We start from the raw sequence: 27,714 nt of genomic DNA on the forward strand, positions 1-27,714 counted from the left end.
TAATTCTTGTTTTTTGACAATATTTTTAAAGGAATAATTTGTTTAATGATGTTGATATATATTTTCCACATTAACCCTAACCCTAAAAGAAAAAAAATCAGCAAGGCACTTCCAATAAAAGTGAATGAGGCCAATTTGTAAACGTTAAAATACTCCGTTTTAATAATGTAAACACAAAACATAATGTGCATATCAGCATGCTTTTAGTGTGAAAACAAATCACTCAACCTTTTCTGTGTAATATTTTTGTAAAAACCATGATACAATTTTTCAGAATTCTTTGATGAATAAAAAAAAATCAAAAGAACAGCATTTATTTGAAATTTAAATGTCTTTACAGTCATTTTTGATCAATTTAATGCATCCATGCTGAATAAAAGTATTAATTTCTTTGAAAAAACTGACCCTTAATCTTCAACTAATGTATTTAATTTAAATATAATGTAAGATTATATTTATATATATATATATAGAGAGCGAGAGAGACATATAAATATTACATGTATCACTTTTTATTATAATAATAAAAATGTAATATATATTAGTATATATTGTGTACATGATATAAAATTATTTTATTAAAAAATACTTCAAAATTTTACTTATATAAATAAAAAATGTATTACAATGTATGGTGAAATGTATTATGCATTATTATATTTTATGCACATGGTATAATACAAAAAAGATTTTGATACAAAAAAATATTACTTGTGTCAATTAAAAATGTATTACAATGTATTATGCATTATTATATATTATGTACATGTTTTAATAAAAAATGATTTAATTGATACAATAACTATTACTTACGTAAATTAAAAAATTAAATGTAAGGGCATTAACAAAATATTAAAAAAACTAAAAGAAAAATTGTAATCTACAAATTTCTGCATTTAAAATCTCTAAACATTTTCCCCATTCACTATCATTTTAAGTTTAAAAAGAAAAACGAGATGAATCAAAATGTTATTTTGAACCCAAAACACTACTTGCATATGTAGCGTTTTCATATAGCATTGTGCATTTTTTGGTACCAGGTTTTTCATGCTTTAGTTTTGTCTTTAAAGTCACCATAATAAAATCTTGTCTAATATTCTGGTTTTCATCTGCCCTCGGGACAGACTCGTGTTGATTACAGTCTCCAGACAGCAGCCGCTTGCCTCGTGTCAGCTGTTCATTCTGAACCTGCTTGTCTTGTTAGCTCGGCATCCCGACTGCCAAACCACAAGAAGGTCAGAACAATAGTCCTTCAGTTCTCCATCTGGCCCAAGAGGTCAGGAAAAGAAAACAAAGGCAGGTTTCCTTAAAGACGTTCGCCAAATAGGGTTGTTTTTCAATGAACTTCTGCTCCGGCCCTCCTCAAATTCATCATCGAGACGGTGCTTCTGGCAGCGATCAGGTCACTCCTTAAGCCACTGCATCTTCAGGAACCGATTATTATAAGTCCACGGCTTAAGGGTTTGGTGACGAAGATGACAGCTATACGAGTTATGACATAATTATTCCTCAATTCTAATCCAAAAGGTCATTTACACAAAAATATGGGTCAAATGGCCAGACACAGTCTTGAGGGGCTACTGGTACCTTCATTTGCATTTTTAACTTCTAATAATTACAGCCCCAATTATCCTGCGCTTGGTGGCCTACTTTATAGTGACCGCAGTGATGGCCCCACACCAGAACAATGCAGACCAGGCCACCAGGCAGTCAACAAGCTCCAAAGAGGGGGGTGAAGGGTCATTTCCTCTCATTTCTGTCTAATGAAGATGACAAACAATCATTTAGATTGTCTGAAGAATGAATAGAAAACAATGAGAGAAAATGCAAACGTTTTATTAGACAAAAGCTAGTTTTAAAACTCTTTCTCCAGAAGTTCAAAAGAACAGTATTGATTTGAAATGGTAATATTTAAATGTCTTTGTCATTTTTGATCAATTTAAATTTTAAAAGTCCTTGCTAAATAAAAAGTATTCATTTCTAAAATCTGACTGTCAGATAATGTATAAATTGGTGAGAACCAGAAGGGCGTAAGTGACATTGTGGGTGAAATGGAGATATATATATATATATCAAATGAAAGCTCTTGATGAGCTCTTTCTACTGCTTCTATAATTTTTCTGACAACTTACATATTTTATTATGTAATAAAAGAGGGGGGTAAAGGGTACAGTGATATCCTGTCATTTCTGTCTTATGAAATTGTTAAACAATATTTTTGATATTTATTTGAAGAAATATAAAACAAAAGGAAAACTTTTATTGGACAAAAGCTAGTTTTGAACATTTATATTAACGTTTGAACATAAAAAAAAATCTAAACGAATTCACCAATGTGCCAAGTTTCACATTTAAGAAATATCCAATTGACATTTTGACTAATTGACTAATTTTATCAGTAGTAATCAACATGACTTCATGTCTTGCATAAATATGATGCTACTGCTGGTTTTGAACTCGACTGAGGCAGACGTCCCTTTGAGCACAAGGGTAAGAAAACACTGACGGCGTATAAAGTTCATTTTCAATGCTAGGAAGTGGAAATGGGACGGTTGCGTGTCAAAGTGCTTTGTGGGAGTTTATTTACACTCCCAATTTATGACAACACTAATAAAAATGAAACCTCCTTGTCAACATCTACAGACTGTCTAAATCTACTTTTGATGGATGTTTGGGTTTCATTACACACGTGTGGCACAGAAGGAGTGAGTTTCGAGATCTTAAGGTGTGTGGTTACTCTGATAAGGTGCTCTTGGTGATGCACTGGAGACCCTCCTCCTGCAGTCTCTTCAGAACCGGACTGTAGATGTTCTTCGTCATCGGCACCACGAGTCCTTTAGTGGTCAGTTCATCTGCAGTGGTACATCACACACTCACAATAAGTCAAAGTGACTTTATAAGAACAGCGTCTGGGCATTGTGTGGAATTACTGGAAATGTTATATTTTAACATTTAATATTTTATTAATAGTGCAAAATTAAGAACGGATTGCAAACTACTGATGTAATTTCAGTGGAATGAAACTAGGGATGCATGAAATATCACTGATATATCAGTATCAGAGAATAAATGTGCCTTTTTAATGTCCAATAATTAAAATAGGTATATTTAAGATGTAATTATATATTTAGGCCAATAAATTACATCCAAATGATCATTGGACTTCACATTATTGCAAGCCGGTCTACCTGTCATTAAATACAAATAAAAAAAATGTTAAATTAAAATACGATGAGCATTGCCTTATATTTGTAAAAGTTATATTTTCCATTTAAACTTTAGAAAAAAATAAAGTTTAGAAATTAAAGTTGACCATTGACTGTTTAAAAGCAGGCCTATGTTAAATGTTTGTGGGGGAACTTATTTTTTGCAGTTGCAGCTGGGAGAGAAAAAAAAAAACTAACAAAAAAATTAGTGGGAAAAGGGAATGTGCTGATATTTTTTTGCATTTGCATATATTTTACACTTTTATGTATATTAATATAAATATATCTTTATTTAAAAAATAAAATGGTAAAATAAAACAAATAAAATTAAAAAGAAATAGTTCCCTTTCAGTCGGTCACTCTCGACGTCACGTCGGATGACCGACGAATTGGGATCTCGCTTAGAGGGACCAATCTACTTCGAGTGTAAACTAAACGAGCCAATGCACATTGGCATGCGATTATTGCATCCAGCTGCTGCTGATCACAGCGTGAGTATAAGTAGGCAGCAGATGCAACGCATATTCAGCTTTTCGCTTCGGAGCAGAGCGATCACATCGTTCTGCTCCTGACTACTCTACTGAGAGAAGAAGAACGAGTTCAGCGCGCTCTTGGAGAGCTCTTCGTGTTGGCGGTACGGCGCTTCAGCGGTGGTGGTTTCCCGTGTCGAGTGGGTTGCACACAGCAGGCTGCACTACCCCTGTGTGTGTTGCAGACGGCCATCTCCCCTGTGCGCTTCAGCACGCTAAAAGAGCTTTTTCCCCTAAAAGAGCAACTTCGGGTGCGTCTTTTTAAAGACGACGTTGCGTGGCAAACTTGACGTTACGTCTTTGTAAAATATATATATATAATATTGTGCAAAATAACACTTAGAAGATTCGAAGTATAAATAATCTGTATTGGCCCAACTTTATATATTGGTGTATCTCTAAACGAAATTGACTGTTAAATGAGCATTTCAAGTTGAGTTGCACTGACCGTTGAGCACCATACGGGCTGCAATGGCTGCTGGGTAGCCCACGGCTTTGGCCATGGCTGAGTATCCATTGGGATTCCCGTAGACCACCAGACTGATGTGTTTGGTCTCCAGCTCGCCCGTTGGGTGTCTGATTCCGACATCGTTCCTCATGATGATCATATCGCGCTCACCTTTAGCTGCGCGAGACAGAACGATCCAAAAACAGCAATCATTTATCTGGAACTGGACTTCAGGATTAGTTCAAGACATTTAACAGCATTACGGATGGATGATCTTCAGAAACACATGCTGAATCTTCAAAGCTCTCTGAATCTCATGACATAAGACAGAATGACATAAAAAAGGAAAAGGAACTGGCTCTTTACCGAAAGACAGTTTGGCCTCCAGATGCTTAGCAACTGCTGCTAAGATGGCGTCAGCGTGAGGAACCGGCTCTTCACTGAGCATCCCGAGCCTGATGGGAGTCATCCAGTCAGTCAGCTATACTGTATGATCTTACTTTAATATTTATATTTACAAAGTTACTTACACACACATACATATATATATACAGTATCTCACAGAAGTGAGTACACCCCTCACATTTTTGTAAATATTTTATTATATCTTTTCATGTGACAACACTGAAGAAATGACACTTTGCTACAATGTAAAGTAGTGAGTGTACAGCTTGTATAACAGTGTAAATTTGCTGTCCCCTCAAAATAACTCAACACACAGCCATTAATGTCTAAACCGCTGGCCACAAATATAGGCCTATATAATGTTTGTTGTATATAAATATATAACATTATTGATAAAAATTTTGAAAAAGCTCCCCTCTTATATCAGCAGTGCTGGGTAGATTACTTACAAATTGTAGTCAGTTACTGATTACAAATTCATTGATGAAAACTGTAGTCAGTAATGTAATATAAATTGCTAATTTTAGGTAATGTATTCTGACTACTTCTGGATTACTTTTAGATTACCTTTGATCTAACTTGCTTATTTAATTGGGATTATTGTTATAAAAAAACAAAAACAAAGAGAAATAAAATATAAGACCAATAATCAACACCAGAAAACACAAATTTGTTGTTTAATTATTGAAATAATAGCTTTAAATCTCAGGGGGACTTCAAGTAAATATTTTAGGTCAAAGCGGTCTGACTGACAAAAAAAAGTTTAGAAATCCCTGCATCACATAAACAAACATTAAACGGCAATGACTTGGTCAAAGTTTTCTAGGTTATACATCGGCAGTGTTTAGTTATTTGTGTAATTATTCATCTCATACATGGTGTACCCCCCTCTGTCCCCAAATTCAGATGCATGGGTTGCAAATGAATTTACATTGCCATTCTATATTATGAAAACTCACTGTATTCAATATGACACGCAGTAGAATTTTTTAGAAGGTAAACATTAAAAGAAAAAACTAAGAACTAGGGAGAATCAATACATTTGTAATCATGTAATCCATAAAAAGTAACTGTAATCTGATTATGAGCATTTTAAAATGTAATTTTAAAATTACATTTTAAAAATGAGATTATTTTAAAAATGTAACTTTAAAATAATCTAATTTCAAGTGAAACATTTTTGGAATCTGATTACATACGCCAGATTACATGTAATCAGTTACTACCCAGCACTGTATATCAGTAGGTACTGTGATGGAAGTAGTGGTCGACCGATATTGTTTTTTTGACAGCCGATGCTAATATCTTAGAAAGCAGGTTAGTCGATGACTGATATATGTATATTTTTATTTTTATTTATAATTCATAATTTTTAATAATAATTGAATTTTGTTGTAATTACAATTATAATATAAATTTTTATTTATTTTAATTAATATTTAAAATATACAAAATAATTTGAAAATTTATTTTAAAATGTGTAAAATAAACATACTTATACTTTATATGACAACTTGTTGATTCTGGAATCCTATAACAGTATTTTTCACAAATAAATAAAACAAAACAAAAATTTTAAATAAATATTTAAAAATACATAAATAAAAAGGAAGTAAACACTGTAACCAACAGTGCACTCAGTAATCTGGGAAGTAATCTAAGTCTGCAAGTTTTGTCAAATTAAATGTTTATTAGACATTCAAAGATTTGTTTAAATGATATACATGCGTATTTGCTGAATGCTGACAAAAATGAGAAAGTATTATAATGCCTTTCTATTAGTAATAATATAAAAGCAATTGTTATAATACTTTTTTGTATACCTTTTAATTTCTTAGTTTAACAGTTCTGATTATTAGACAGACGTCTGTCCGTATTAGGCAGAACTGTTAGATGGTGAGAACAAACAATAAAGAGGGAGAATGTGAGCACTGTGTGCTCAGGTGCTGCCATTCACAGCGCCGCCAAAATAAGTCTCGATCATAAACGACTAAACAGAAAAACTTATCGGCCGATGTCAATATTTGAAAAATGTAAAATATTGGCCTATATATCAGCCTTGGCGATATATCGGTCGACCACTAGATGGAAGTCTATAAAATATTGTTAGTGAACTTCTAAACCCACCATCTGAGACTCTGCATTCTGAAGTCATCCCGTCCGACCCGCTCATAAACGGCGTCTTCAAAGACACTGCTGCTAACAGATGTGGACAAGCCAATCTGCCTACAGAGAAGCTCTTTCTGTGTATGAGACAAAATGGCATTTACATATATATATATCATTATTGTTTTGTATTTATTAGTATATATTTTCGTAAAAAAAAAAAAAAAAAATTTATGAGTTGGATGGAAAAAGGTCCATAAATCCAGACCCATGAGACAGGAGAAGCCGTGTGTCCCAGCAGTGGACAGGGCTCAGTGTTGATGAGTCCCAGTTTGACGAAGCCACTCATTGCAGAGGAGAAGCCCTGAAGACACATGCAGTTCATGATGACACACAGGCACTGGAGCAACACTGAGCTTACAACTCATCTTTACATCTCATTAGCATGAATACCCTGAAACGCAGAGTTCCTCTGATGAGCGTGTGCGCAGATTCAATCCCGTACGGCTGTGCATATTTGGTGCTGTCCCGGTTGGGGAAGCCCTCCAGGTTGAAACCAGGCATGAAGTCCATGGGCTTTGTGATATCCAGGAGAGCCCCGCCGGGAGGAACACTGACCACCTGAACAGACAACCCACATTGTTTGTAAATGTTTTTATTATACTGCTATACGGCTTTCGGGTGGCTGATTGTTAGACACTGCAGAATTTTTAGAGGTTATTTTTGAAGTGTCACCTGATTGTCTTTCAGATAGATGGCTGGACTGATGGTGTTGAGCAGGACGCCGTACGGACTCCAGCTGAACTTATAACGCAGTGGGTTGTCCGAGCACTCTGGGGCAGGAAGACCACCACAAAAAGAGCTGTACGATTCCACCTGGCAAGAAACAGTGATTAAAATTTGGAGTAACTACAAGAGCACCATGTGATTTTACCAAATGTTCAGAAAGACCACGCTCTGCCTGACCACTAACGAAGTAAAAATGAACATTCAAGATGCTGTGAACGTTTGTTGAGGTCTGTCAATATGTCTTCCAGACGTGGTGATGAGTGCACCAATGGTGCGACAGTATGTCACTCTATCGCAAATACCCATCAACACATCCAACTGGTAAACAAACACAAGTGCATGCATGCAATACCTACAGTGCAACCGTCTGCCTTGGCCTGGTCGATGCACTCCATGGCCAACATGTGATCAATGCCAGGGTCCAGACCCATCTCACTGACGATGGTGATGCCAGCATCCGCAGCACTTGGGAAACAACAGCCAATCATGGTGAAGCCACACGCATATATTAATGAAGTCAACCAGAGGCAGTTTAAAATCCAACAAGGTCAAAGAAACATACATTCAGTGACTGATTTGAACTTAAGTGACAGTTCTCCAAAATATAAAAAAATCTGTCTGATTCATAAATTGTTGAACTTTTCAATTAATTAGCTGATTCAGTTAACAAAACCAATCTAAATGATTCACACATAAATCTGGTTCTTGAGTTCAACTCACCCTCTTAATTTGTTTGGAACAGTTGATTCAATGACATGATGCTCATTTTTTGTCCTATCTATTCATTTTATTTTTTTTTTTTAAATGGTCTTATGATGACCATGTTTGTAATTTCTGTATTACAATTCATTTTTTGAGGGAGCGTAGTCAAAAATGCATGGAGGACAAAACTGTCCTAAAAAATTTTTTTTTTAAATTAAGAAAAATCCTTACTAAAAATACTAATTTTTAAGTAGTTTGACAATCTTTATTTTTATTTCTTAAAAATATATATAATATTAAGTAAGCATAGTATTTGAACAAAACTGCTTCACTGCTTATTAACGTTTGACATGTTTGCTCTCAAAATCAAGACGACCAACAAAATTCAAGTGCACCAAAACAAAAGCAAAAACAACAAAACAAACAAAACCAAATCAAAGCAAAGCAAAACAAAAAAAACACATCAAAACAAAAACAAAAGCAAAAGCAAAAGAAAAAACACAACAAAACAAAACAAAACAAAAGCAAAGCAAACAAAAGCAATAATATAACAAACCAAAAACAAGACAAATAACAAAAACAAAAAAACTAAAACACACACACACACACACACACACACACACACACCAACAAAACAAAACACAACAAAAAACTAAACAAAACCAGATTCTCTTCTCCCTCAGGAGAAAATTTGGACATTTTTCATTTTTGGGTGAACTATCGCTTTAAAATTAAATTGTTTTCTAAGAAACAGGAAGTTCCCTACCTCTTCTGAAGCTCCTTCATGGCTGGGCTCAAGTAACTGGCGGTCACCATGTTCACCTTCATTTTAATGCAGTGCTTAGCTACTTGTGGATGAAATGCATACGGCAGCACGCTAGTTACCAAAAACAACAAAAGAAATGACACAAATTAGCTTTAAAGGTGTACGTTAAAGTAGAAATGCTAATGTCAAAGCATAATAAAATGAATGAAGTTTATGATTATGCCTGATGACGATGTCGTGGTCTTTGATCAGAGACTCGAGGTGACTTTCCTGGCAGGTGATGTCCAGCATCACGGCGATGGTGTTGGCGTACTTGGCTGCCATGTCCTCAGCCTGATTCAACAGATTTGATGCTGCGATGCAAAGATTATTTTTTAAAGAATTGCGACTGTAAATTCTACACTGCATTCCAGACGGATTTTGAGGCGGGAACATACCCACTGTGACCTGAGTGCCAGCGTCTCTGGTGAGATACTCGATAACTGGCCCAGACACATAGCCTGCACCCAGCAAAAGCACCCGCTTCATTCCTCCTTTCTTTAGGATCTGCTCCGATTCCCTGTTTGCCAGATGGTACAGCCATTACTACTAACACACACACACACACACACACACACTCTCTCTCTCACTCGCCTATACGGCTTTCGGGTGGCTGATTGTTAGACACTGCAGAATTTTTAGAGGTTATTTTTGAAGTGTCACCTGATTGTCTTTCAGATAGATGGCTGGACTGATGGTGTTGAGCAGGACGCCGTACGGACTCCAGCTGAACTTATAACGCAGTGGGTTGTCCGAGCACTCTGGGGCAGGAAGACCACCACAAAAAGAGCTGTACGATTCCACCTGGCAAGAAACAGTGATTAAAATTTGGAGTAACTACAAGAGCACCATGTGATTTTACCAAATGTTCAGAAAGACCACGCTCTGCCTGACCACTAACGAAGTAAAAATGAACATTCAAGATGCTGTGAACGTTTGTTGAGGTCTGTCAATATGTCTTCCAGACGTGGTGATGAGTGCACCAATGGTGCGACAGTATGTCACTCTATCGCAAATACCCATCAACACATCCAACTGGTAAACAAACACAAGTGCATGCATGCAATACCTACAGTGCAACCGTCTGCCTTGGCCTGGTCGATGCACTCCATGGCCAACATGTGATCAATGCCAGGGTCCAGACCCATCTCATTGACGATGGTGATGCCAGCATCCTCGGCACTTGGGAAACAACAGCCAACCACGGTGAAGCCACATGCATACAGTATATTAATGATGTCAACCAGTGGCAGTTTAAAATCCGACAAGGTCAGAGAAAGATACTTTCAGTGACTGTTTTGAACTTAAGTGACAGTTCTCCAAAACACAAAAAAATTGATAAAGTTGACAAAACTGAAAAAAGTCTGAATGATTCACTCACAAAACTCACCATCTCAATTTGTTTGCAACAGTTGCATCAATAACATGATGCTCATTTTTTGTCCTATCAATTTAGGACATGCTCTTCTATGATGAGCATGTTTCTAATGCATTACAATTCATTTTGATATTTTTTTGGAGACCATAAATTAAAAAATGTGTAGATGTTACAACTGTCCTGAAAATTATTTTTCATAATTAAGAAAAATCCTCATCTTTAAGTAGTTAGAATATAATAATAATCTTTATTATTTCTTAAAAATATATATAATATTAAATATAGTATTTGAACAAAACTGCTTCACTGCTTATTAATATTTGACAAATACTGTTCTCAAAATCAAGATCAAAGACCAACAAAATTCAATTGGTGCAACATGCACCAAAACAAAACAAAACCAAAAGCTAAACAAAAACAAACACACAACAAAAACAAAAGCAAAGCAAAATAAAACAAAACAAAAACACAACAAACCAAAACAAAAGCAAAGCAAAAAACAAAAAACAACAACAAACAAAATAAAAACAGGATATTCTTTTCCCTCAACATGAGGAAGAAAATGATGACAGAACTTTCATTTCTGGTTGAAGTTAAAATGAAACTTTCAAATTAAATAGTGTTCTAAGAAACAGGAAGTTTCCTACCTCTTCTGAAGCTCCTTCATGGCTGGGCTCAAGTAACTGGCGGTCACCATGTTCACCTTCATTTTAATGCATTGCTTAGCTACTTGTGGATGAAACGTATATGGCAGCATGCTAGATAACAAAAACAACAAGAAATGACAAAATTAGCTTTAAAAGTGTAAGTTAAAGTAGATAATTTAGTGAATGACGTTTATGATTATGCCTGATGACGATGTCGTGGTCTTTGATCAGAGACTCGAGGTGGCCTTCCTGGCGGGTGATGTCCAGCATCACAGCGATGGTGTTGGGATACTTGGCTGCCATGTCCTCAGCCTGATTCAACAGATTTGATGCTGCATGCAAAGATGCAAAGATCAAACAAGATTTTTTTAAAGAACTACGACTGTAAATTCTACACTGCAGTAAAACCGCATTCCAGACGGATTTTGCGATGGGAACATACCCACTGTGACCTGAGTGCCAGCGTCCCTGGTGAGATACTCGATAACTGGCCCAGACACATAGCCTGAGCCCAGCAAAAGCACCCGCTTCATTCCTCCTTTCTTTAAGATCTGCTCCGATTCCCTGTTTGCCAGATGGTACAGCCATTACTACTAACACACACACACACACACACACACACACACACACACCCTCTCACTGGCCAAGCAATCTGTGAAATCACAAAACATATCCTGCTGGATAGTGATCTTAAACCGATTGAAAGGGATGCAAAACCCACAAAAGAACATGGGAAGATCTTGTAGGATTGTCCAGGATATGAAATCAAGAAAATTTAAAACATCAACATAAAACATCAAAGATTCATTTTACATTTTATGACAAGAGTAAACCACCAAAAACCAGAAATGGACAATGGCACTTCAGGAGCAGAGAGGGTGCCTAAAAAAACTAAACATATAGATCTACTTCTAGATCAGCCAGTTCTCCATTCAGAATATAATCAAAGCAGTTTAAGAGGGCTGTTAAATCAACGTTTTGCTCCGCAAGTCCCCTGGGAGACACATGTGATCCAAGCACCCCCGTCATTCAGCCTAATTGGATCTGATGCGGCACATGAGTAAAAATGTAACACTTAACCCCCAACCACCTGCATGCCTTTCTCAAAATACCATTAAACTAGACATTCATAACAACCACTAAACAGATCAGGGTTTTAGATCAGGGTTTTACTGCTATTTAGTGCTACTTTTAAAAGCTCTCATAATTAGGTGCATTAGTTCATAATATGGCACACTTTCATATCAAATAAGAAAGTTTTGCTTGGCCTTACAGTCATTTTTACCACAGTTAAAGGGTGTTTAGGAGCATGAAATCCCTAAACCATTAAAAATGGCACTGCCTCCAGTGGCTTTCGGCTTTTATTAATCAGCAGCAACAGCAAAATGATAAAAGACCATTTTTCACATGAATGCGCAAAACTATATATTTTTTAAATCTGTTGGTTGCTCGAAAGCCTAGAGAACTAATTAGTTGAAATATAGACTTGCCAAATAAGCAGGTTGAGACAGAACCGATCACGGGAGTCTCGAGACGTGTTTTTACAATTGACATGCCATCATTAAAATCACAAAGCCAGTGGCGTAAGATGCTTAAGAAAATAGCATGACACAATGGCAAAACATGTAGTGCATGACTGCAATGTGTATGTGTGTGTGTGTATATAAGAATAACACTAAAATGTAATAACATTAAAAAAAAACAAGAAATGAAGTTATAATTTTTAATATTTTTAATTTAAATATTTTGTTATTTATATTAATAACATATGTATTATACATTACAATACAATATAATATTGATAATTTAGTTATAATTCATTTATTATTTTTTAAATGCTATTATTACATTTTAATATTACTATAACATATAAAATAAAAACCAAAACTAATTAATAATACATAATCATTTTGTCTATATTGCACTATATATCTCGTAATCAGATGACCTTTTATCAAAAGCAATGGCTCTCTTAGACGGTTTTCATTCAGGACAAGAACAAGTAAATCAAAACAAGTCAATGGGTCTTTAATGCTTTCCATTGATTAAATGGAGGTCAATGTTGGCTTGTGGGCGGCTCCATTAAGTATAGACCACAATGGATACAAACAGACTTGCAAATTCAGTGTAATGTTTTGTCAACCTGGTTCTTCACCACTGAATGAGACCGAGACAGCACAAAAGAGAGTGTTTTGAGTAAGACGTGCTGACTGCGGAAAGCATAGGAAGCTTTGATTACATCTTGATTAAGAAAAAAATGAAAGGAATGAGCTATTCCATTTAATGAAAATGATTCAAAAACGTGATATAATCAATTAATGGCCATGATTTGGCTCGTGAAAAAGAAGCTTACCTTGGAGAATAATTGAACTTAAACTAAAAAAGAACTGGTGCATTGATTTCCTTTTCTGGCATGCAAAAAATCCCAAGAAAAAGAGCGAGTGGGAGAGACTGTGGCTGCGGTGAGAGAGTAAGATTGTCTACCCATGAGAGAACGCACTCAGCGAACGTGTGCTCTAGCCAAGCAAGGTGTTAAGGCAGTGCAGAAGGAGGCACACAACCTGTGTCTGAACAAAACAAACACGGTCAGCAACTTGTTTTCTCTTTACGTTTGCAGTGTATGAACTTACTAAGGTTTAATGATTCAAACTCAGCCTGGGAAATTCATTAGCCTCACAAAACTGAGCTAAACAGGCTTTGTTTCACACTGGTTTCATTAGGACTTTACAAATTAGTCTCAAATAATACAGAAACATTTACATTATCATCCAAAAGCACCAATATGTGTGTAGTTTCTGACATTTTCAAGAGGAATTGGGGTCTATATCAGCCCTGCGTTCTTATCTTTTGCATATAAGCAGTGTCTACATTCAGGTGTAACTTAAAGCAGTTTGATCTATAGAGATAAGAGAGCATATCAAGGCTACAGGCTGTTGAGCTCTGGGATATGGCAATGTTTTTACCTGTCTTTCAACCTTTGAAGAAATCTTGTGTAAGCATATCATCCAAAGCAATGTTAAAAGAACTTCTGTGCCTCATAAAACACATCACGGCTAGTGTCCAATTGGACAAAACACACTCGAAGCCTTAAAGAGCTATTGTAACACGGGATTTAAACACGTGATTGAATTAACTTCATGGAAATAAAAAAAATGTCCCTTACCTCCTTTCTCGAAGTTTCTGGATGTATTCAAACTTAGGCGTCAACTTCCCATTGGAGGTAATTACAGCCTAGATTGAGGAAAACAATGCATGTAATACAAATAATACTACTGCAATGTGCACCAAATAGATCACGCTAACAAAAAAGTACCATGGTATTGCATGGTATATGCATCATGGTATGAAGTAACTGGAACCTGAAATACCAAGCCACATGAATATGGTGTAAGGTTATGCACCATTCAGAACTGAACTGAGATTTTTACATTCACATTCAATTCACTTTTGAATTTGAATCAGTGAAGCAAACAGAATGCAGAATAGCATTTGAATCTGAATTCAAGTAGAATTACAAATGACTTTTTATTGTTGTCCTGAAGTAATATCGCAAGAAACACGCATTTAAAAGTACATTTTAAAAATGTATGCAATGCAAACAGTTCATTTCATTATCAAGCCATTTTTTTGTAAACCCTCCTTTTTTTCTACACAATTACTAAATATATTTATTGTATTTCTCTGCCTTATTTTCTTGAGATAACACCATTACAATGGCCTCTGTACCGTTTAAACGTTTGGGGTCATTAAGATTTAAAAAAAAATTAACACTTATTTAGCATAGATGCATTAAATTGATAAAAAGTGACAGTACACACATTTATAATGTTATAAAAGATTTCTATTCCAAAGAATCTTGTTCTATTAAATTTTCTATTCATCAAAGAATACTGAAAAAAAATTTCCACAAAAATATTAACATTGATGATAATGAGAAATGACATCACAGGAATAAATTACAATTGAAAATATATTAAAACCGAAAACAGTTATTTAAAAATTGCAATAATAATTCACAATATTACTGTTTTTACAATGTTTTTGATCAAATAAATGCAGCCTTGGTGAGCAAAAGAGACTTCTTTCAAAAACACAACAAAAATCTTACAGACCCCAAACTTTTGAACAGTAGTGTATGTGTGGAGAAATTCACAATTTTTGCAATTCCATTCAGTGCTGCTATGAATTTTCAATCTCTGCACTGATCTAAGCCACGGCCCTTACCTCAAAGTAAACAGAAATGTGTATTTCAGATTTCTCAGCTTTAGTTCCATACTGACAATCAATAGATGTGTGGATGGGCTCCAGTTGAAACGCCGCCCATTTAGCTCTGATTCAAGTTTTTCCACACATTTCTGAATCTGCCTTCTGTGCAGCATTTTGTGCAGAAGTGCACGACCGCACACAAACACAGCTTAGAGGAAGCATTTCTCCAAAAAAAAAAAAAGTTGTAAAAACACCCTCTTAATACACTCACATCTCTGACTTGTGGAGAGAAGTCCTCTTCCTCTAGCGGTCTGGTGGCGTCTGATGGGAGCTGTGGGACAAAGGCTACCATTACAAATCTGCTCAACTCATCAACAGCAGTATCCATCACATTAAATTCAACCAGCCAAGAATCAAAAAAAGTCTCTCAATCATAACCATACCAGTGTTCAAAGCACTCCTCTCCAGAGCAAAGCATCTTATGCTGCTGGTTCATTACTCACCACCTTGTGTCATATCTTACCATCTCCCAGATGTAAGGGAACAGCCGGTCCCCAAAATACTCGGTCGCCTCAATGGGCAGCTGGGCGGGTAGGTTATCGATGGAGCACATGAGAATGCCATTACCTTCCACACTGCACAGACAAATCAGATTTCAAATCAGTTTAAAAACTACATTTTATAAAGAACATGAATGTTACCAGGGCATTGCTATGGTGTTCGGAGTCGATTTTTAGTGCATTGCTAAGTGTTTCTACAGTGTTGATGGGGGATTGGTTCCTAAAAGATTGGTTCTTTAAAGGCTCTTTCCACAAAGTAATACTTCTATTGAGAACCATATTGTCCTTTTATGCTGAAATGGTTCTTTGTGTTAGAGAACAGCATTCCCAGAACTTTATTCCTGCTTTATTCCTTGTTTTGTTTAAATCTAAAACTGTCTAAATTCTTTCAATGCCACCTCATTACTGATTTCTGGAGTCCAGCCATACAACTACACAGGCTGTCAACACATCCTCAACAGGTACTTGATATCCTTCAAATATCTACAACTTTTAACTTCAAAAATAGTTTAAAAAGTTTGGTTTAAAACATTTAAAGTGTAACTGGTTTCCTACCAATTCTGTCCTTTTTTTGTTGAACAGAACATGTAAGTGGGACCAACTCTTTATTTGAGGATACTTTTCTCCACTAAAAATAAAAGTACCTAATTGTAAATAATAATTTTATAAGACAAGTAATATAAGACCAGGGACACAAAGGAGGAAAAAAACATAACATAATATTAATAAATAATATAAAATATTATATTCAAAATTATTATTTTAATAAAAATAAATAAACTATTGTTTAAAAGGTTCTTTATAAAACCATGAACATTGTATAAAGCACTGCCAAAGCATGGTTCTTTATGGAACCTCATAAAAAGGGTTCTATTTCACACCAAAAATGGTTCTGCTACAGTTACAAACTGAAGAACCCTAATCTGGTATGGTTTAAAACCATTTTTTCCTTAAGTATGCATGATATTCTAGTCTCTAGACATAACTCAGGTAAGTCTTTGGGACTTCTAGCTTGTTTCACCATCCTCCAGACCAAGCTTTGTGCTGAAGTTTAATATTCAGTGTCAGGGGGTTTATGCAGTTGGAGGAAGTAGTGCCACACCTGTCATGATCAATATGCTGGTTGGCATCATACATGCAGAAGGGCTTCTCAATAGTGGTGCACTCAGTCATGAACTCAATGGAGCCGCCTGTGTCCGCAGAGATGTCGCAAATGGCCAAGAATCTGAAATTCACAGAGGACCAGATCGTCGTTTTCTCAAACAAAACTATCGTATGACTTTATAAGGGTCAGCTTTTATGATAGAGTAGACGCTCACTTGTGGGGAAGTGCAGGGCAGCCGTGATCAGGTGATGATGATGCAGGTATAATGGGTCTAATCAGTCGTTGGGCGTCCAGTCGCCGCAGCAGTCTGGGTGTGTGAGGGTCCCAGTATATGCCGTTTATCAGGCAGGTTGTGTAAGGGGCCATCTGTGCAAAAACAATGCATTTCAGTCACGTTTGCTTTTCAGACACTGCATTCGCATTCAGTCACATTTCAGTGAAATTTTGCAAAATGTGTATGGGGAAATTCCAGACCAAGTGGACTTCCAATTAAACAACTGGATTTTGCCTGCGATGGAGGTAAATGTGACCTCACCTTAAAGGAATAGTTCATCTAGAAATGAAGATTTGCTGAAAATGTACTCACTCTCATGCCTTGCCAAGATGCAGATAAGTTTGTTTCCTCATCGTAACAGATTTGGAGAAATTTAACACTTCCTCACTTGCTCACCAATGGATCCTCTGCATTGAATGGGTGCCGTCAGAATGAGAGTCCAAACAGCTAATGAAAACCTCACAGTAATTCATAAGTAATCCACACCACTCCAGTCCATCAATTAACATCTTGTGAAGAGAAAAGCTGCAAGTTTGTAAGAAACAAATTAATCAAAGGATTTTAACTTTAAACCATCACTTAATCCATAATAACACTTCCTCCAGTGAAAACGTCCATCCTGTTGTCCACACACATGAAACTGACATTTGTTTAGAACTGTTTTGGACTATTTTCGCTTATAAACGGTGCTTTGTTTTGTGCATATTTCACTACTGATTCAGATGAAATTACTTTTTTACTGGAGAAATCAATATTGGATAGATGACTCATATCTTTGCTGGAAGCAACAGTTAAGGGGTTAAAGGTAAAAACATTTTAATTATGGATTTGTTTATCACAAACATGCGTTTTTTCCGCTTCACAAAACATTAATTGATGGATTGGAGTCGTGTGAATTACTTGTAGATTATTGTGATGTTTTTATCAGCTGTTTGGACTCTCATTCTGACGGCACCCATTCACTGCAGAGGATTCATTGCTGAGCAAGTGATGTAATGCTAAATTTCCCCAAATCTGTTCTGAACTATTCCTTTAAGTCGCAGCCAAACCAATCAGCTGCCTGGTATTTACTTACAGTCTCCCTGAAGTGTGACGTATAAAGCTCAGGATGGTTTTCGTACTCCAGGGGGTCGTAAAGTCTGTCGCTCTTTCTTATCAGGTGGTGGTGTCTGCTGATCACTGTGCCGTACACTTTGGTCATGTCTGCAAAGCAGATTAGCATGAGTCAATTTGCATGCACAGCAAACACATACACAGCATACACTTCCTCCTATGTGTAACCATTAAAAAAACAGGAAATACAAGAAGTACCTCCACTCTCTGAGACTTCTTTCAACTCATGAGGCTCCACGTACTCACAGGGGAGCTCGTTAAAAATCTCTTGGGCGCCCTGGAGAAGATGCATTTTAATTTTTATAATAATAAGCATTCCTTCTCATGCTTCTCTGTTTTTCAATGTAAACATGTGCAACACTGACATGTTTGAGGCACTTAGAGCATCTCATAAACTAATTTACGGAACGATAAATGCACACTTACCTTGGACACATTGCCGGTGCCAGTGAACACAAATGTGAGAGGTCCAATGGACTTGGGCATCAGACCTAAGGATATTTCATACCCACAATCCCTCACTGCCTGGATGGCCTGGCTGACATTTCTGTAGTTGTGCGCCATACCAATGTGCTGTCAAATGACAAATATGAAAACATAAACCTAAAAATTGCAGTTCTAAATCCTGAAAATGCACCAAATAATTTACTAAATAATAAAGAACCAATAACTGAGTACCACGTATAATAGTGTAAGTGGCAATTCAAAAGTAGACATTATATTAGTTGAGCAATTCAAAAACAAATACCATAAATGGGGTGTGGTGTCCAAGAGCAAGAAAACGCAGACCCAGACCGTGTAAAATGTTAATCATTCCTGTGAAAAATACAGACAACATGTTTAAATTACAGCAGGGAAACCATTTGAAGACATGCACTGCCATTCAAAATATATTTTTATGTTTTTAATGTTTTTGAAAATCTCATTTTGTTTTCATACAAATTTGGAACTACATGAGGGTGAGTAAATGATCTCAGAATTTTACATCTTTTTAACTCATTATACATTATGTTGACACCATCAAAAAGGTCCCATACCAGCAACACCAGCCCACTGCCCAAATGCTACAATTCTGTAGCCATTGGGGTCCACCAGTTTTTCATAATCAATGAGTCGAACTTCCTAAAAAGGGAAGGATATTTTGACACACGAGTATCTTGTGAAAGCTGCTTGTCCTGAATAAATATTTCCAAATACATAGAGAGTATTGCAGTTGGCTTTCAGTGTAAACACTGTCCTTGACCATGTGATTCTACAATGAGACTTTCACCTTTTTAAGAAGGTCATCTAGGAGCCCCATGTTTGCCTCTTGTGCTTTAATTGTGTGAGAGAAGAAGGCATAGGTCTTGTGGGGGTACACCTTTTCCTCCGGGGGCCTTTTCACACCGATGATGAGAGACGCCTCTGAGATGTCCTCCTGGATAATAGCGCCTGCTTTTTCATAGTACTGAAAACAGAAACAGTCTCAATTCTACTCAGTCGGATAGGATTTTCATTCTTGCAACTACCAGAAATATCAAGTGGGAAAGGACACATTAAGAGCCCCAAAAAGTGGGGGAACAAAGAAAGAAATGTATCAAAGCAGAATGGGGATGGTTGCAACTTCCTTTGATTACTGATTACATTTTAGTTTACCATTTGTTTTTATTTATCCATTATTTAATCGCAGGATTTCGTTTATTTAATAAGCAACACAGATCAATGCATTCAGTTGATAAATTGTGACACTGGCAATGAAAAATATGATTTATATATTCACAACAACACTGAAGAACTAAAAGATATATGACAAATTATTTCAAATAAAAATATGTATATTAATTAGTGCCGTCAAATGATTAATCGTGATTAATCGCATCCAAAATAAAATTGTTGTTTACACAATATATGTATGTGTACTGTTTATTTATTATGAATATATAAAGACACACACATACAGCATATATTTTGAAAATATTTACATGTGTATATTTATATTCATATAAATTATATCATATATAAATATATTTAATATATAAACGTAACATATTTTTCTTAAATATATACATGCATGTGTGTGTATTTATACTGTATATACATAATAAATATACACAGTACACTCACATATATTATGTAAACAAAAACTTTTATTTTGGATGTGATTAATCACGATTAATTGTTTGAGAGCACTAATATTAATTAAAGATATGTATTATAAAAACATTAAAGTTTGGGGTTGTTAACAATTTTTTTATGTTTTTGAAAAAACTATCACTGGCATGCTCACCAAGGCTACATTTATTTGATAAAAAAAAAAAAGATTTAAAATATTATTACAACTTAAAATAACTGTCTATTTGAATATAACTGAAATTGTAATTTATTCCTGTGATCAAAGCTGTATTTTCAGCATCATTACTCCAGTTTTCAGTGTCACATGATCCTTCAGAAATCATTCTAATATGCTGATTTGCTGCTCAAGAAACATTTATTATTAACAGAAAGTTCAAAAGAATAGCATTTATTTGAAGTAGAACTCTTTTGAAAGATATAAATGTTCTTACTTCCACTTTTAATCAATTTAAAGTGGGGGTCTAATGCTATTTCAAGCATTCTGAGCTATTTACACGGTTAAAGTGTTGGATTCTCATGCTAAACATGGCCAAAGTTTCAGAAAACGATTTCTGTGCCAAATACACTCCTTCCGGGTTCTTATAAGTTTCGGAAAGTTTTTTTTTTTCCCAAGCATGGTCCTTCATGACGTCATGAAGGGTGGAATTCCTTGTATGGGCATTTCTCCCAAAAGAGCACGAGCACACGTCAACCAGGGGTGCATTTCCCAAAAGCATAGTTAGCTAACGATGGTCCTTTACATTTGTCGACAGCACTGCACAGGACTTGCTCGAGAAGAATGTCTCCAAAGAAGTGTGTTTTTGGTTGTGAGGGAAAGATAACCTTGTTCAGCTTCCCAAAGAACCCAGCATTACGTGAACAGTGGATGCAGTTTGTTTTTCCGTGGCAGCAATGGAGTTTCACAAGTGTTTGTTAGTTCCCGTCATTTCGGTGACGAATGTTTTATAAACAAGGCCCAGTTCGACGCTGGATTTGCACATCGTTTGATACTGAAAGATGGAGCAGTCCAAGCGATAAATGATCCCCGTCATGATTCAGAACTGCAGACGATAAGTGAAACTGCATCAAATTTCTGCGTTTTATTGGCAATCGGCGTTTAAGAGCTCGTGACTCTTTAGCTCCACCCACAGTGCACCTCCACAAGCTCAGCTGTTTTCAGAGAGAATCGTAAAGCTGTATCTTTCTTTTATAAATATGATAAAATTAAAGACTCTTTGGAGATATGAAGGATGCAATACTACTCTACAGGTACTCAAGATTAACATGAGATTTGGTGAAACTGTGTGTCATGTCCCCTTTAATGCATCCCACCAACAACTAATAATATGCAATACAAAAATGACCTGTAAAATACTGCTAACTACTCCACATACAGAAAATAATTCAGTCACTCACTCTGTCGTGGACGGCCCGTCTGTTGGAGGGCTGGACGAGCACCTTATGCCCAGCTGCTGTGATCTCCCTGACATGTCGTGGTGCCAGAGGCGCGCGTCTCTCCCACACGTTGACATCCTCGCGGCGGATGGCTATGACGCTCTTGTGCTTCTGCTGGTGATGATGGTGATGCTGAAACCTCTGCTGACAGCACACCCAGCCCCTAAACCCTCGGCCCTGGCTCCTCACGAGACGCAGCATGACTGGACCAGTTTCCAAAACACACAGGTTACAATGACTACACACATCTGAAAATCACACTTGAGGAATGCTGAGAGTGATAGAAGTACAGAAAAGTGATCCCAGAAACCCAGTCTATGGTTTGCAAAAAAAGAGGACTGCATTTGAACCAAGTCAGTTTTTTTTTTTCAAGTATGAAGTGAAATTAAATAAATAAATAAACTTAACATCTTAATATATGACATAACATTATTAAAATAAATTTTAATATAAATGTTTAATTATAAAACTTATTAAATAAAAATACAGTTCAACAATAATTTCGCTCAATCACGTCCTGCTGATTAATTAGCAACAACTAATGCACCATTTCTGTACATGCTGTAATTGTGCTCCTTTAAAACTTCAGTTCAAAGAGTAGTATATGTCATATGATCACATAAAAACTGCAGTAAACTGACAGCACCTGGAATGTGGTTTGCATTCTTTAGGAAAAAATGACTGTGATGCATTGCACACTAAGCTGTCAGTAAAACAATGGATCATTTTAATGTTAGTTACTACTGCACAGAACATGCATGTATATAAACCGGGGCTAGTTGTCACACTTTTTACTTGAGTGAATATTTCTCAGAGGGAGGATATTTTTTAAAGTACAGTATGACCTTTTTAGAGTTAGACACTGAACTGTAAGTCTAAAAAATGAATAATTAAATAAAAAGCAGCTTGAACATGTCCACTGTTATTAGCCAATGGGGCATGTTGTCACACTAAGCTGTCACAATGGGAGCTTACTTTGAGAAGAATACCATTTTAGAATATATCCAAAATATATGCATTTAAAATATGTTATTAAAAAGAAATAGTTATTTAAAATAAATTAGAAGGCTATTTAAATAACATAAACGATTTAATGAAACCAAAAACATATAAAGCACATGTGACAATTTACCCCAACGTGATATTTATGAAAAATACTATGAACTTTTCAGTTAAAAAGGTCCTTTAGTTTGAAACCAACATAGAAAACCACTGTGAGAAATAAACACGCTGACATTTGCCTCAAAACCTCAGTTACTGAGAAACAGCCCTGTAAGGTTGACTTCCTGCTGTTTAACAGCAACAAGTGACTGACTGCATGCCGAGTTTTTCTGATACATACCTGTACCTTTATATTTAAGCAGTTTCCTAGCACCTACAACGTGGCACCGGCTGAATAATCACATTAACGTAGTATGAAATGCACAGGAGGTTTATATATAATAAACCTAAAAAATATATAAAATAATTTTATGCGTGAATGTGTCGCGTAAACGTGAATGGCGGAAGAATAACGCCACTGAATTGACCTGTCTCAAGACTTCAGGCAAATAATGTGGCGCTAACCAGACCTATCCATGCGGTATAGATTACAGCACAGATATTTGTTTCTGCCCGGAACGAGTCTCCACTACAGTGAAGTAATCTGAGCCCAGGATTAGCTCCCACCAATCCCGACTCAGAACGCGGATCTGCCTCGTCGCGTGCCCTTGACGTCGCGTCGCAGCTTTATGACTGAGTAGCGTGAGGAAACAGGCCCCGCCCCTTTCGCGCGCTCCTACAAATACTGTGTAGGAGCGATGAGGTAAAATCTGTTCTTTCAGTTTTGTTTGTTTCTTTGTTCTTCAAGTTCATAAAAATATCTTGCGATGTTATTATTAAAACCACAACAGACTTTTCGTGTTAAATAGATTGGCCAGGGAGCAAATACCAACAAATCAGTTTCCCTAATATTCTTAAAGTTTTATACCTTTGTTTGGTGTAAATGTAAATACAATTTTTACAGTCGTTTTCTGTCGGCTGTGAACGAGAATCAAAATATAACACGACACCGAGTATAGATGTAGGAAATAGAAATAGGTTTATGACAGAAAGACAAATCAAAATTCAGTATGCAAATAAATGCATACTGCATAAATTCTTTTTTTTTTTGGGATGGGAGCATTCCTTAAGTTGTCTTACTGTATAAAAACCCAGAATAATAGTAATAATAGAAACTGAAGTTTTACAAAAATTTACAAAAAGGTTGAATTGAATTGGAATGTGTTCCATTTTTGCAGAAACTTGGAAAAGAAGAATACAAAGATGAGTATCAATACCGTGTTGCCTTGCAAGTCGCTCACGTCAGGCATAATAGGGATTTTTTTTTTTAGCATTTAGAGAATATTTAGATAATATAATATTGGGAGCTGTTCAGTCTTGTGGTGCTGAAGTAGTTTATGGCCCCACCCCATTACCACAATGCCTCGAGATCTATTTATTAACGATTTAAACCAAATCACTGGCATCTATATTCCAATAAATCCAAATACAAACCACTAATACAAGCTCTTTTTAAAAAAACATATCAATACATTAAATATAAAATAGTTGTACAAGCAACCTTTTTAAATCTGACCAATTACCGCTGAGCTTTGGCAACTTTTTTGGGGGGAAAATAGTCTCAGCACCTGTTTAGTACCATTATAATTGCAGTGGCCTCTTTCCCATACAGGAAATATAAATTTACCGGTTATAGATACTATATATATACATATATATATATATATCCCTAAATACTAAATATTTCCCTTTTTAGTTTCGTCCACCAGAGGGGGCCTTTCTCTTCATAATGTGCGCACAGTATATTTACAGATAGCCTACTGATTTCTGCAATTCTATTAGTGCCAGAAAAGAGCACTAGAAGTATGATACTGATTATGGCATTTACAGTTTATTTAGTTACTGAAGTAGCTGAAATATGAAATAGGCTAACCGTCATTGCATAGACCCTATTGCTCGACAAGAAAGAAAGGACGCTGAAACTCTTCCTTGGCATATTTATACAGTCTCGATCTCTCAGATATGATCTATTATTTCCACCAGTCTTCTTTATAACATGCGTCTTAAAAAACGCAGTCTGCTTGTATTCACAAAGAAAAAAAATATATAGCATAAGATATGTTTTATTTATTTTGATTCCCTACCCCCTTTATCATATGTTTTATAATCTTTTTGACAGATCAAATGTCATTGGAGATTTACAACAAGCCTTGCATATATATTCACATTGATTTAACAAAACGTTTACAGTTGGCAAACAGTATAGCTAATACAAAGAACTGTATAAATAATAAACATATAAAATGGGGTTTAAAATACACAGCGGTCACGAGAATGAATGTTCCATATACTGGTTTCGATTACTCTCTTTAAGTTAATGACAACAGTACAGTTTCAAATAAATAAGACTGTCGTTACCCTGAGAGTAAAAAGAATCATGTAATAATCTACCATTCACAGACGAGCTTCAACAAAGATGACGGTCGCTCAAAATGATACAAATAATAATAAAAATACATTTAAAAAAAATAAAAAAAAAAAAAAACAAATGTGAGAAGCAAATCCCAGAAAACATGCCACAAAAAATAATATCTATCTATCTATCTATCTATCTATCTATATTGTTACACGATGAATAGAAAATATAAAATCCCTTTTAGAACACCTACCTTTCTGATGGAATCCTTTGCCGCAGAATTCACAAATGAAGGGTTTGTATCCCGCGTGAATTCGTGTGTGAGTGTTGAGAGTTGAACTTCGGTTGAAAGCTTTGCCACATTGGTTGCATTTATGCGGTTTTTCCTGCAAACAAATGAAGAAACGTTATCACACACACAATAAAGCTAAAGCTATTATTGACTGCAAATAAACGGAATACTGATAAACGGAAATGAGTATGAAATTATATTTGATTATTATTATTATTATTATTACTGAATATGAGATAAATAGGGATCGCAAATTTTTCCGTTAGGCTATATAATTATTTTAACCTTTATAGATTTTTTAAACTTAAACCATTATCTCGTCATGAATAAAAATCCAAAAACGTCTTAAGAAATAAATCTTTTAATACAGACAAAGAAAATATACAAGCATGCTTTTATTCCATGATTTTATTCTATTTTTTAGGCCTACTTGAAAATTGCATAAAACAGACATTTATAAATTCTGATTTATAATTTCTTCTTTTCTTTGTATTAAAACAAATAAGCACAATTAATGCGTTTATTAGGCTATATATATATATATATATATATAGGACTATATTTACCAATAAAATAGTAGTAGGCTACACTGTAAAAAAAAATTTTTCAAAGATGTAGGACTAAATGAAACAAATATTACTAGAGCAGGTTACGTTTTATAAGAAAATACCATTTCTGTTTTTTTCTACTTCGAAATTTCACATTTAATTCAATGTGTTACTTGCCGTTTCTTTGTAACAAATTTATCAGCAAATGAAAATTGTTTCTACACAGCTTTTTCAGTGTAGGTTAATAAATTGATTTGAGATATTACACCAGCAGCAGTAATATGATTTCAATAGTTATTTGTAAAATCCAGATTACCTGAGTGTGGATGATTTTATGGCGGCACAGAGTGCTCGCTTGTCTGAATCCTTTGCCGCACACTTTGCAGACGAACGGTCTGGCGCCCGTGTGAACCGGCATGTGACGCGTTAAATTATAGTGCGCGTTGAACACCTGAAAATTGCAAATCGCGTTATAAAAAGTGCAGGATGCAATCTGTGCTTAAACAGAAGATCGATCTCGCTCGTCTCACCTTGCCACAAACTTCACAGGTGAACACCTTTGGTTTGGTTTGAGGAGAGCCGCTGTTTAATTTGGCCGCGGAGTTCTTGAACAGCTTCTCCGACAAGATGTGCGCGCTCTCCTTCATGTAATGGTGCAGGTGAGAGTGAGAAAGCTCCTTAAAAGACGCGCCGGGAGGAGCACACCTGTCCGGTTTGCTCTTCTCCGAGGAGAACAGGCTCTTCTGGCGCGCGTGCAGCGGCGCGTTGAGGAGGTACGACGCCATGGGGTGCAGGTTCACCAAACCCGCGTGAGGCGCACACGCGCTTTCCCCGCAGTTCAGGTAACAGACGGCGGCTCCCATGGCGTGGAACGACGCCTGGTTGACGACGCGCGGCCGGAAGAGTTTGTACTGTCCTATGGCCGATGGCGTCGCGTCTGGGTGCTCGTTCTTGTAATTCAAGCCGATGCTCAGCAGCTCGCTCGCGTTGTAGGAAAACGCGTCAGGGTGGTCTAATCCATTGACGGGAAGTTTATGAGGCGTCTCGCAGGCGAGCGGCATGAGGGGGATCATGCAGTGCAGCGGCGCGGGAGACTGCTTGGGCTCCGCTTTCCCCGCGGGAGCGTGGAGCAAGTTAGGGAACGGTATCGACTTTGGCTCGGGCGTCCTGGCCATAATCCTTTCGATCGAAAAAGCGAGAGGTTTGGAGCTCGCCATCATGCTTGCTCCCGTCGAAGCCGAAGGGGCGCCGAATATTCCCGCTGAGTGGTACAGCGCGCCGTCCATGATTTGAGCGCAGCACCTGTACCTGCGTCCTCCTTTTGTAGATAAGTTTGATTCCTCTCAGTGACCCGCAAGAAAAGACATCATCAAGCGCCAAGGCCCCCTGGCTGCTCCGCTGCTTGTCAATTGCGGACAATCAGCACTTATGTCCGCGCCGGATTGCTCAATAAAGAGTGTTTTGTCAATAGCGCAACTCAGGGCTCACCACGCGCGCACGTCAAAGACGCGTAAAGCAGCCCAGATGCTCGATTTAGTTATATCAATCACTACAGCGGCTTCTCTCTCTCTCTCTCTCTCTCTCTCCCTGCACTTGT

The 27,714-nt window shown here is 36.5% G+C and overlaps 2 protein-coding genes across 3 annotated transcripts; both read right to left on the reverse strand.

The window, feature by feature from the left end:
* Nucleotides 1-75: 75 nt before the first annotated feature.
* LOC107753626 (alpha-aminoadipic semialdehyde synthase, mitochondrial-like) lies at nucleotides 76-23,516 on the reverse strand. Of its 2 annotated transcripts, none has more exons than XM_016569832.1 (25): nucleotides 23,163-23,516; nucleotides 21,782-22,023; nucleotides 19,545-19,721; nucleotides 19,312-19,396; nucleotides 19,023-19,090; nucleotides 18,701-18,847; nucleotides 18,473-18,551; nucleotides 18,237-18,364; nucleotides 17,102-17,253; nucleotides 16,885-17,007; nucleotides 15,746-15,857; nucleotides 15,494-15,553; nucleotides 14,180-14,247; nucleotides 9,390-9,511; nucleotides 9,176-9,305; nucleotides 8,953-9,063; nucleotides 7,841-7,949; nucleotides 7,431-7,571; nucleotides 7,149-7,316; nucleotides 6,964-7,059; nucleotides 6,717-6,832; nucleotides 4,551-4,639; nucleotides 4,185-4,361; nucleotides 2,105-2,852; nucleotides 76-82 (listed from the first exon to the last, which is right to left on the reverse strand). In XM_016569832.1, exons 2-24 carry the CDS (start codon nucleotides 22,019-22,021, stop codon nucleotides 2,734-2,736), a joined length of 2,817 nt encoding a protein of 938 aa, XP_016425318.1. In that variant the 5' UTR covers nucleotides 22,022-22,023; nucleotides 23,163-23,516; the 3' UTR covers nucleotides 76-82; nucleotides 2,105-2,733. The 2 variants fall into 2 exon arrangements, with proteins under 2 accessions (XP_016425318.1, XP_016425319.1); XM_016569833.1 differs by lacking the exons at nucleotides 7,431-7,571; nucleotides 7,841-7,949; nucleotides 8,953-9,063; nucleotides 9,176-9,305; nucleotides 9,390-9,511 and adding exons at nucleotides 9,655-9,795; nucleotides 10,065-10,173; nucleotides 11,017-11,127; nucleotides 11,219-11,348; nucleotides 11,459-11,580.
* Nucleotides 23,410-27,403, reverse strand: LOC107753673 (fez family zinc finger protein 1-like). Its single transcript, XM_016569873.1, has 4 exons — nucleotides 26,648-27,403; nucleotides 26,434-26,568; nucleotides 25,531-25,663; nucleotides 23,410-23,606 (listed from the first exon to the last, which is right to left on the reverse strand). The coding sequence occupies exons 1-4, from the start codon at nucleotides 27,401-27,403 to the stop codon at nucleotides 23,410-23,412; spliced, it is 1,221 nt and encodes a 406-aa protein (XP_016425359.1).
* Between the last annotated feature and the right edge of the window lie 311 nt (nucleotides 27,404-27,714).

The sequence above is a fragment of the Sinocyclocheilus rhinocerous genome, unplaced genomic scaffold (assembly GCF_001515625.1).
Source record: "Sinocyclocheilus rhinocerous isolate Xijiao unplaced genomic scaffold, SAMN03320098_v1.1 scaffold200, whole genome shotgun sequence".
Classification (NCBI taxonomy): Eukaryota; Metazoa; Chordata; class Actinopteri; order Cypriniformes; family Cyprinidae; genus Sinocyclocheilus; species Sinocyclocheilus rhinocerous.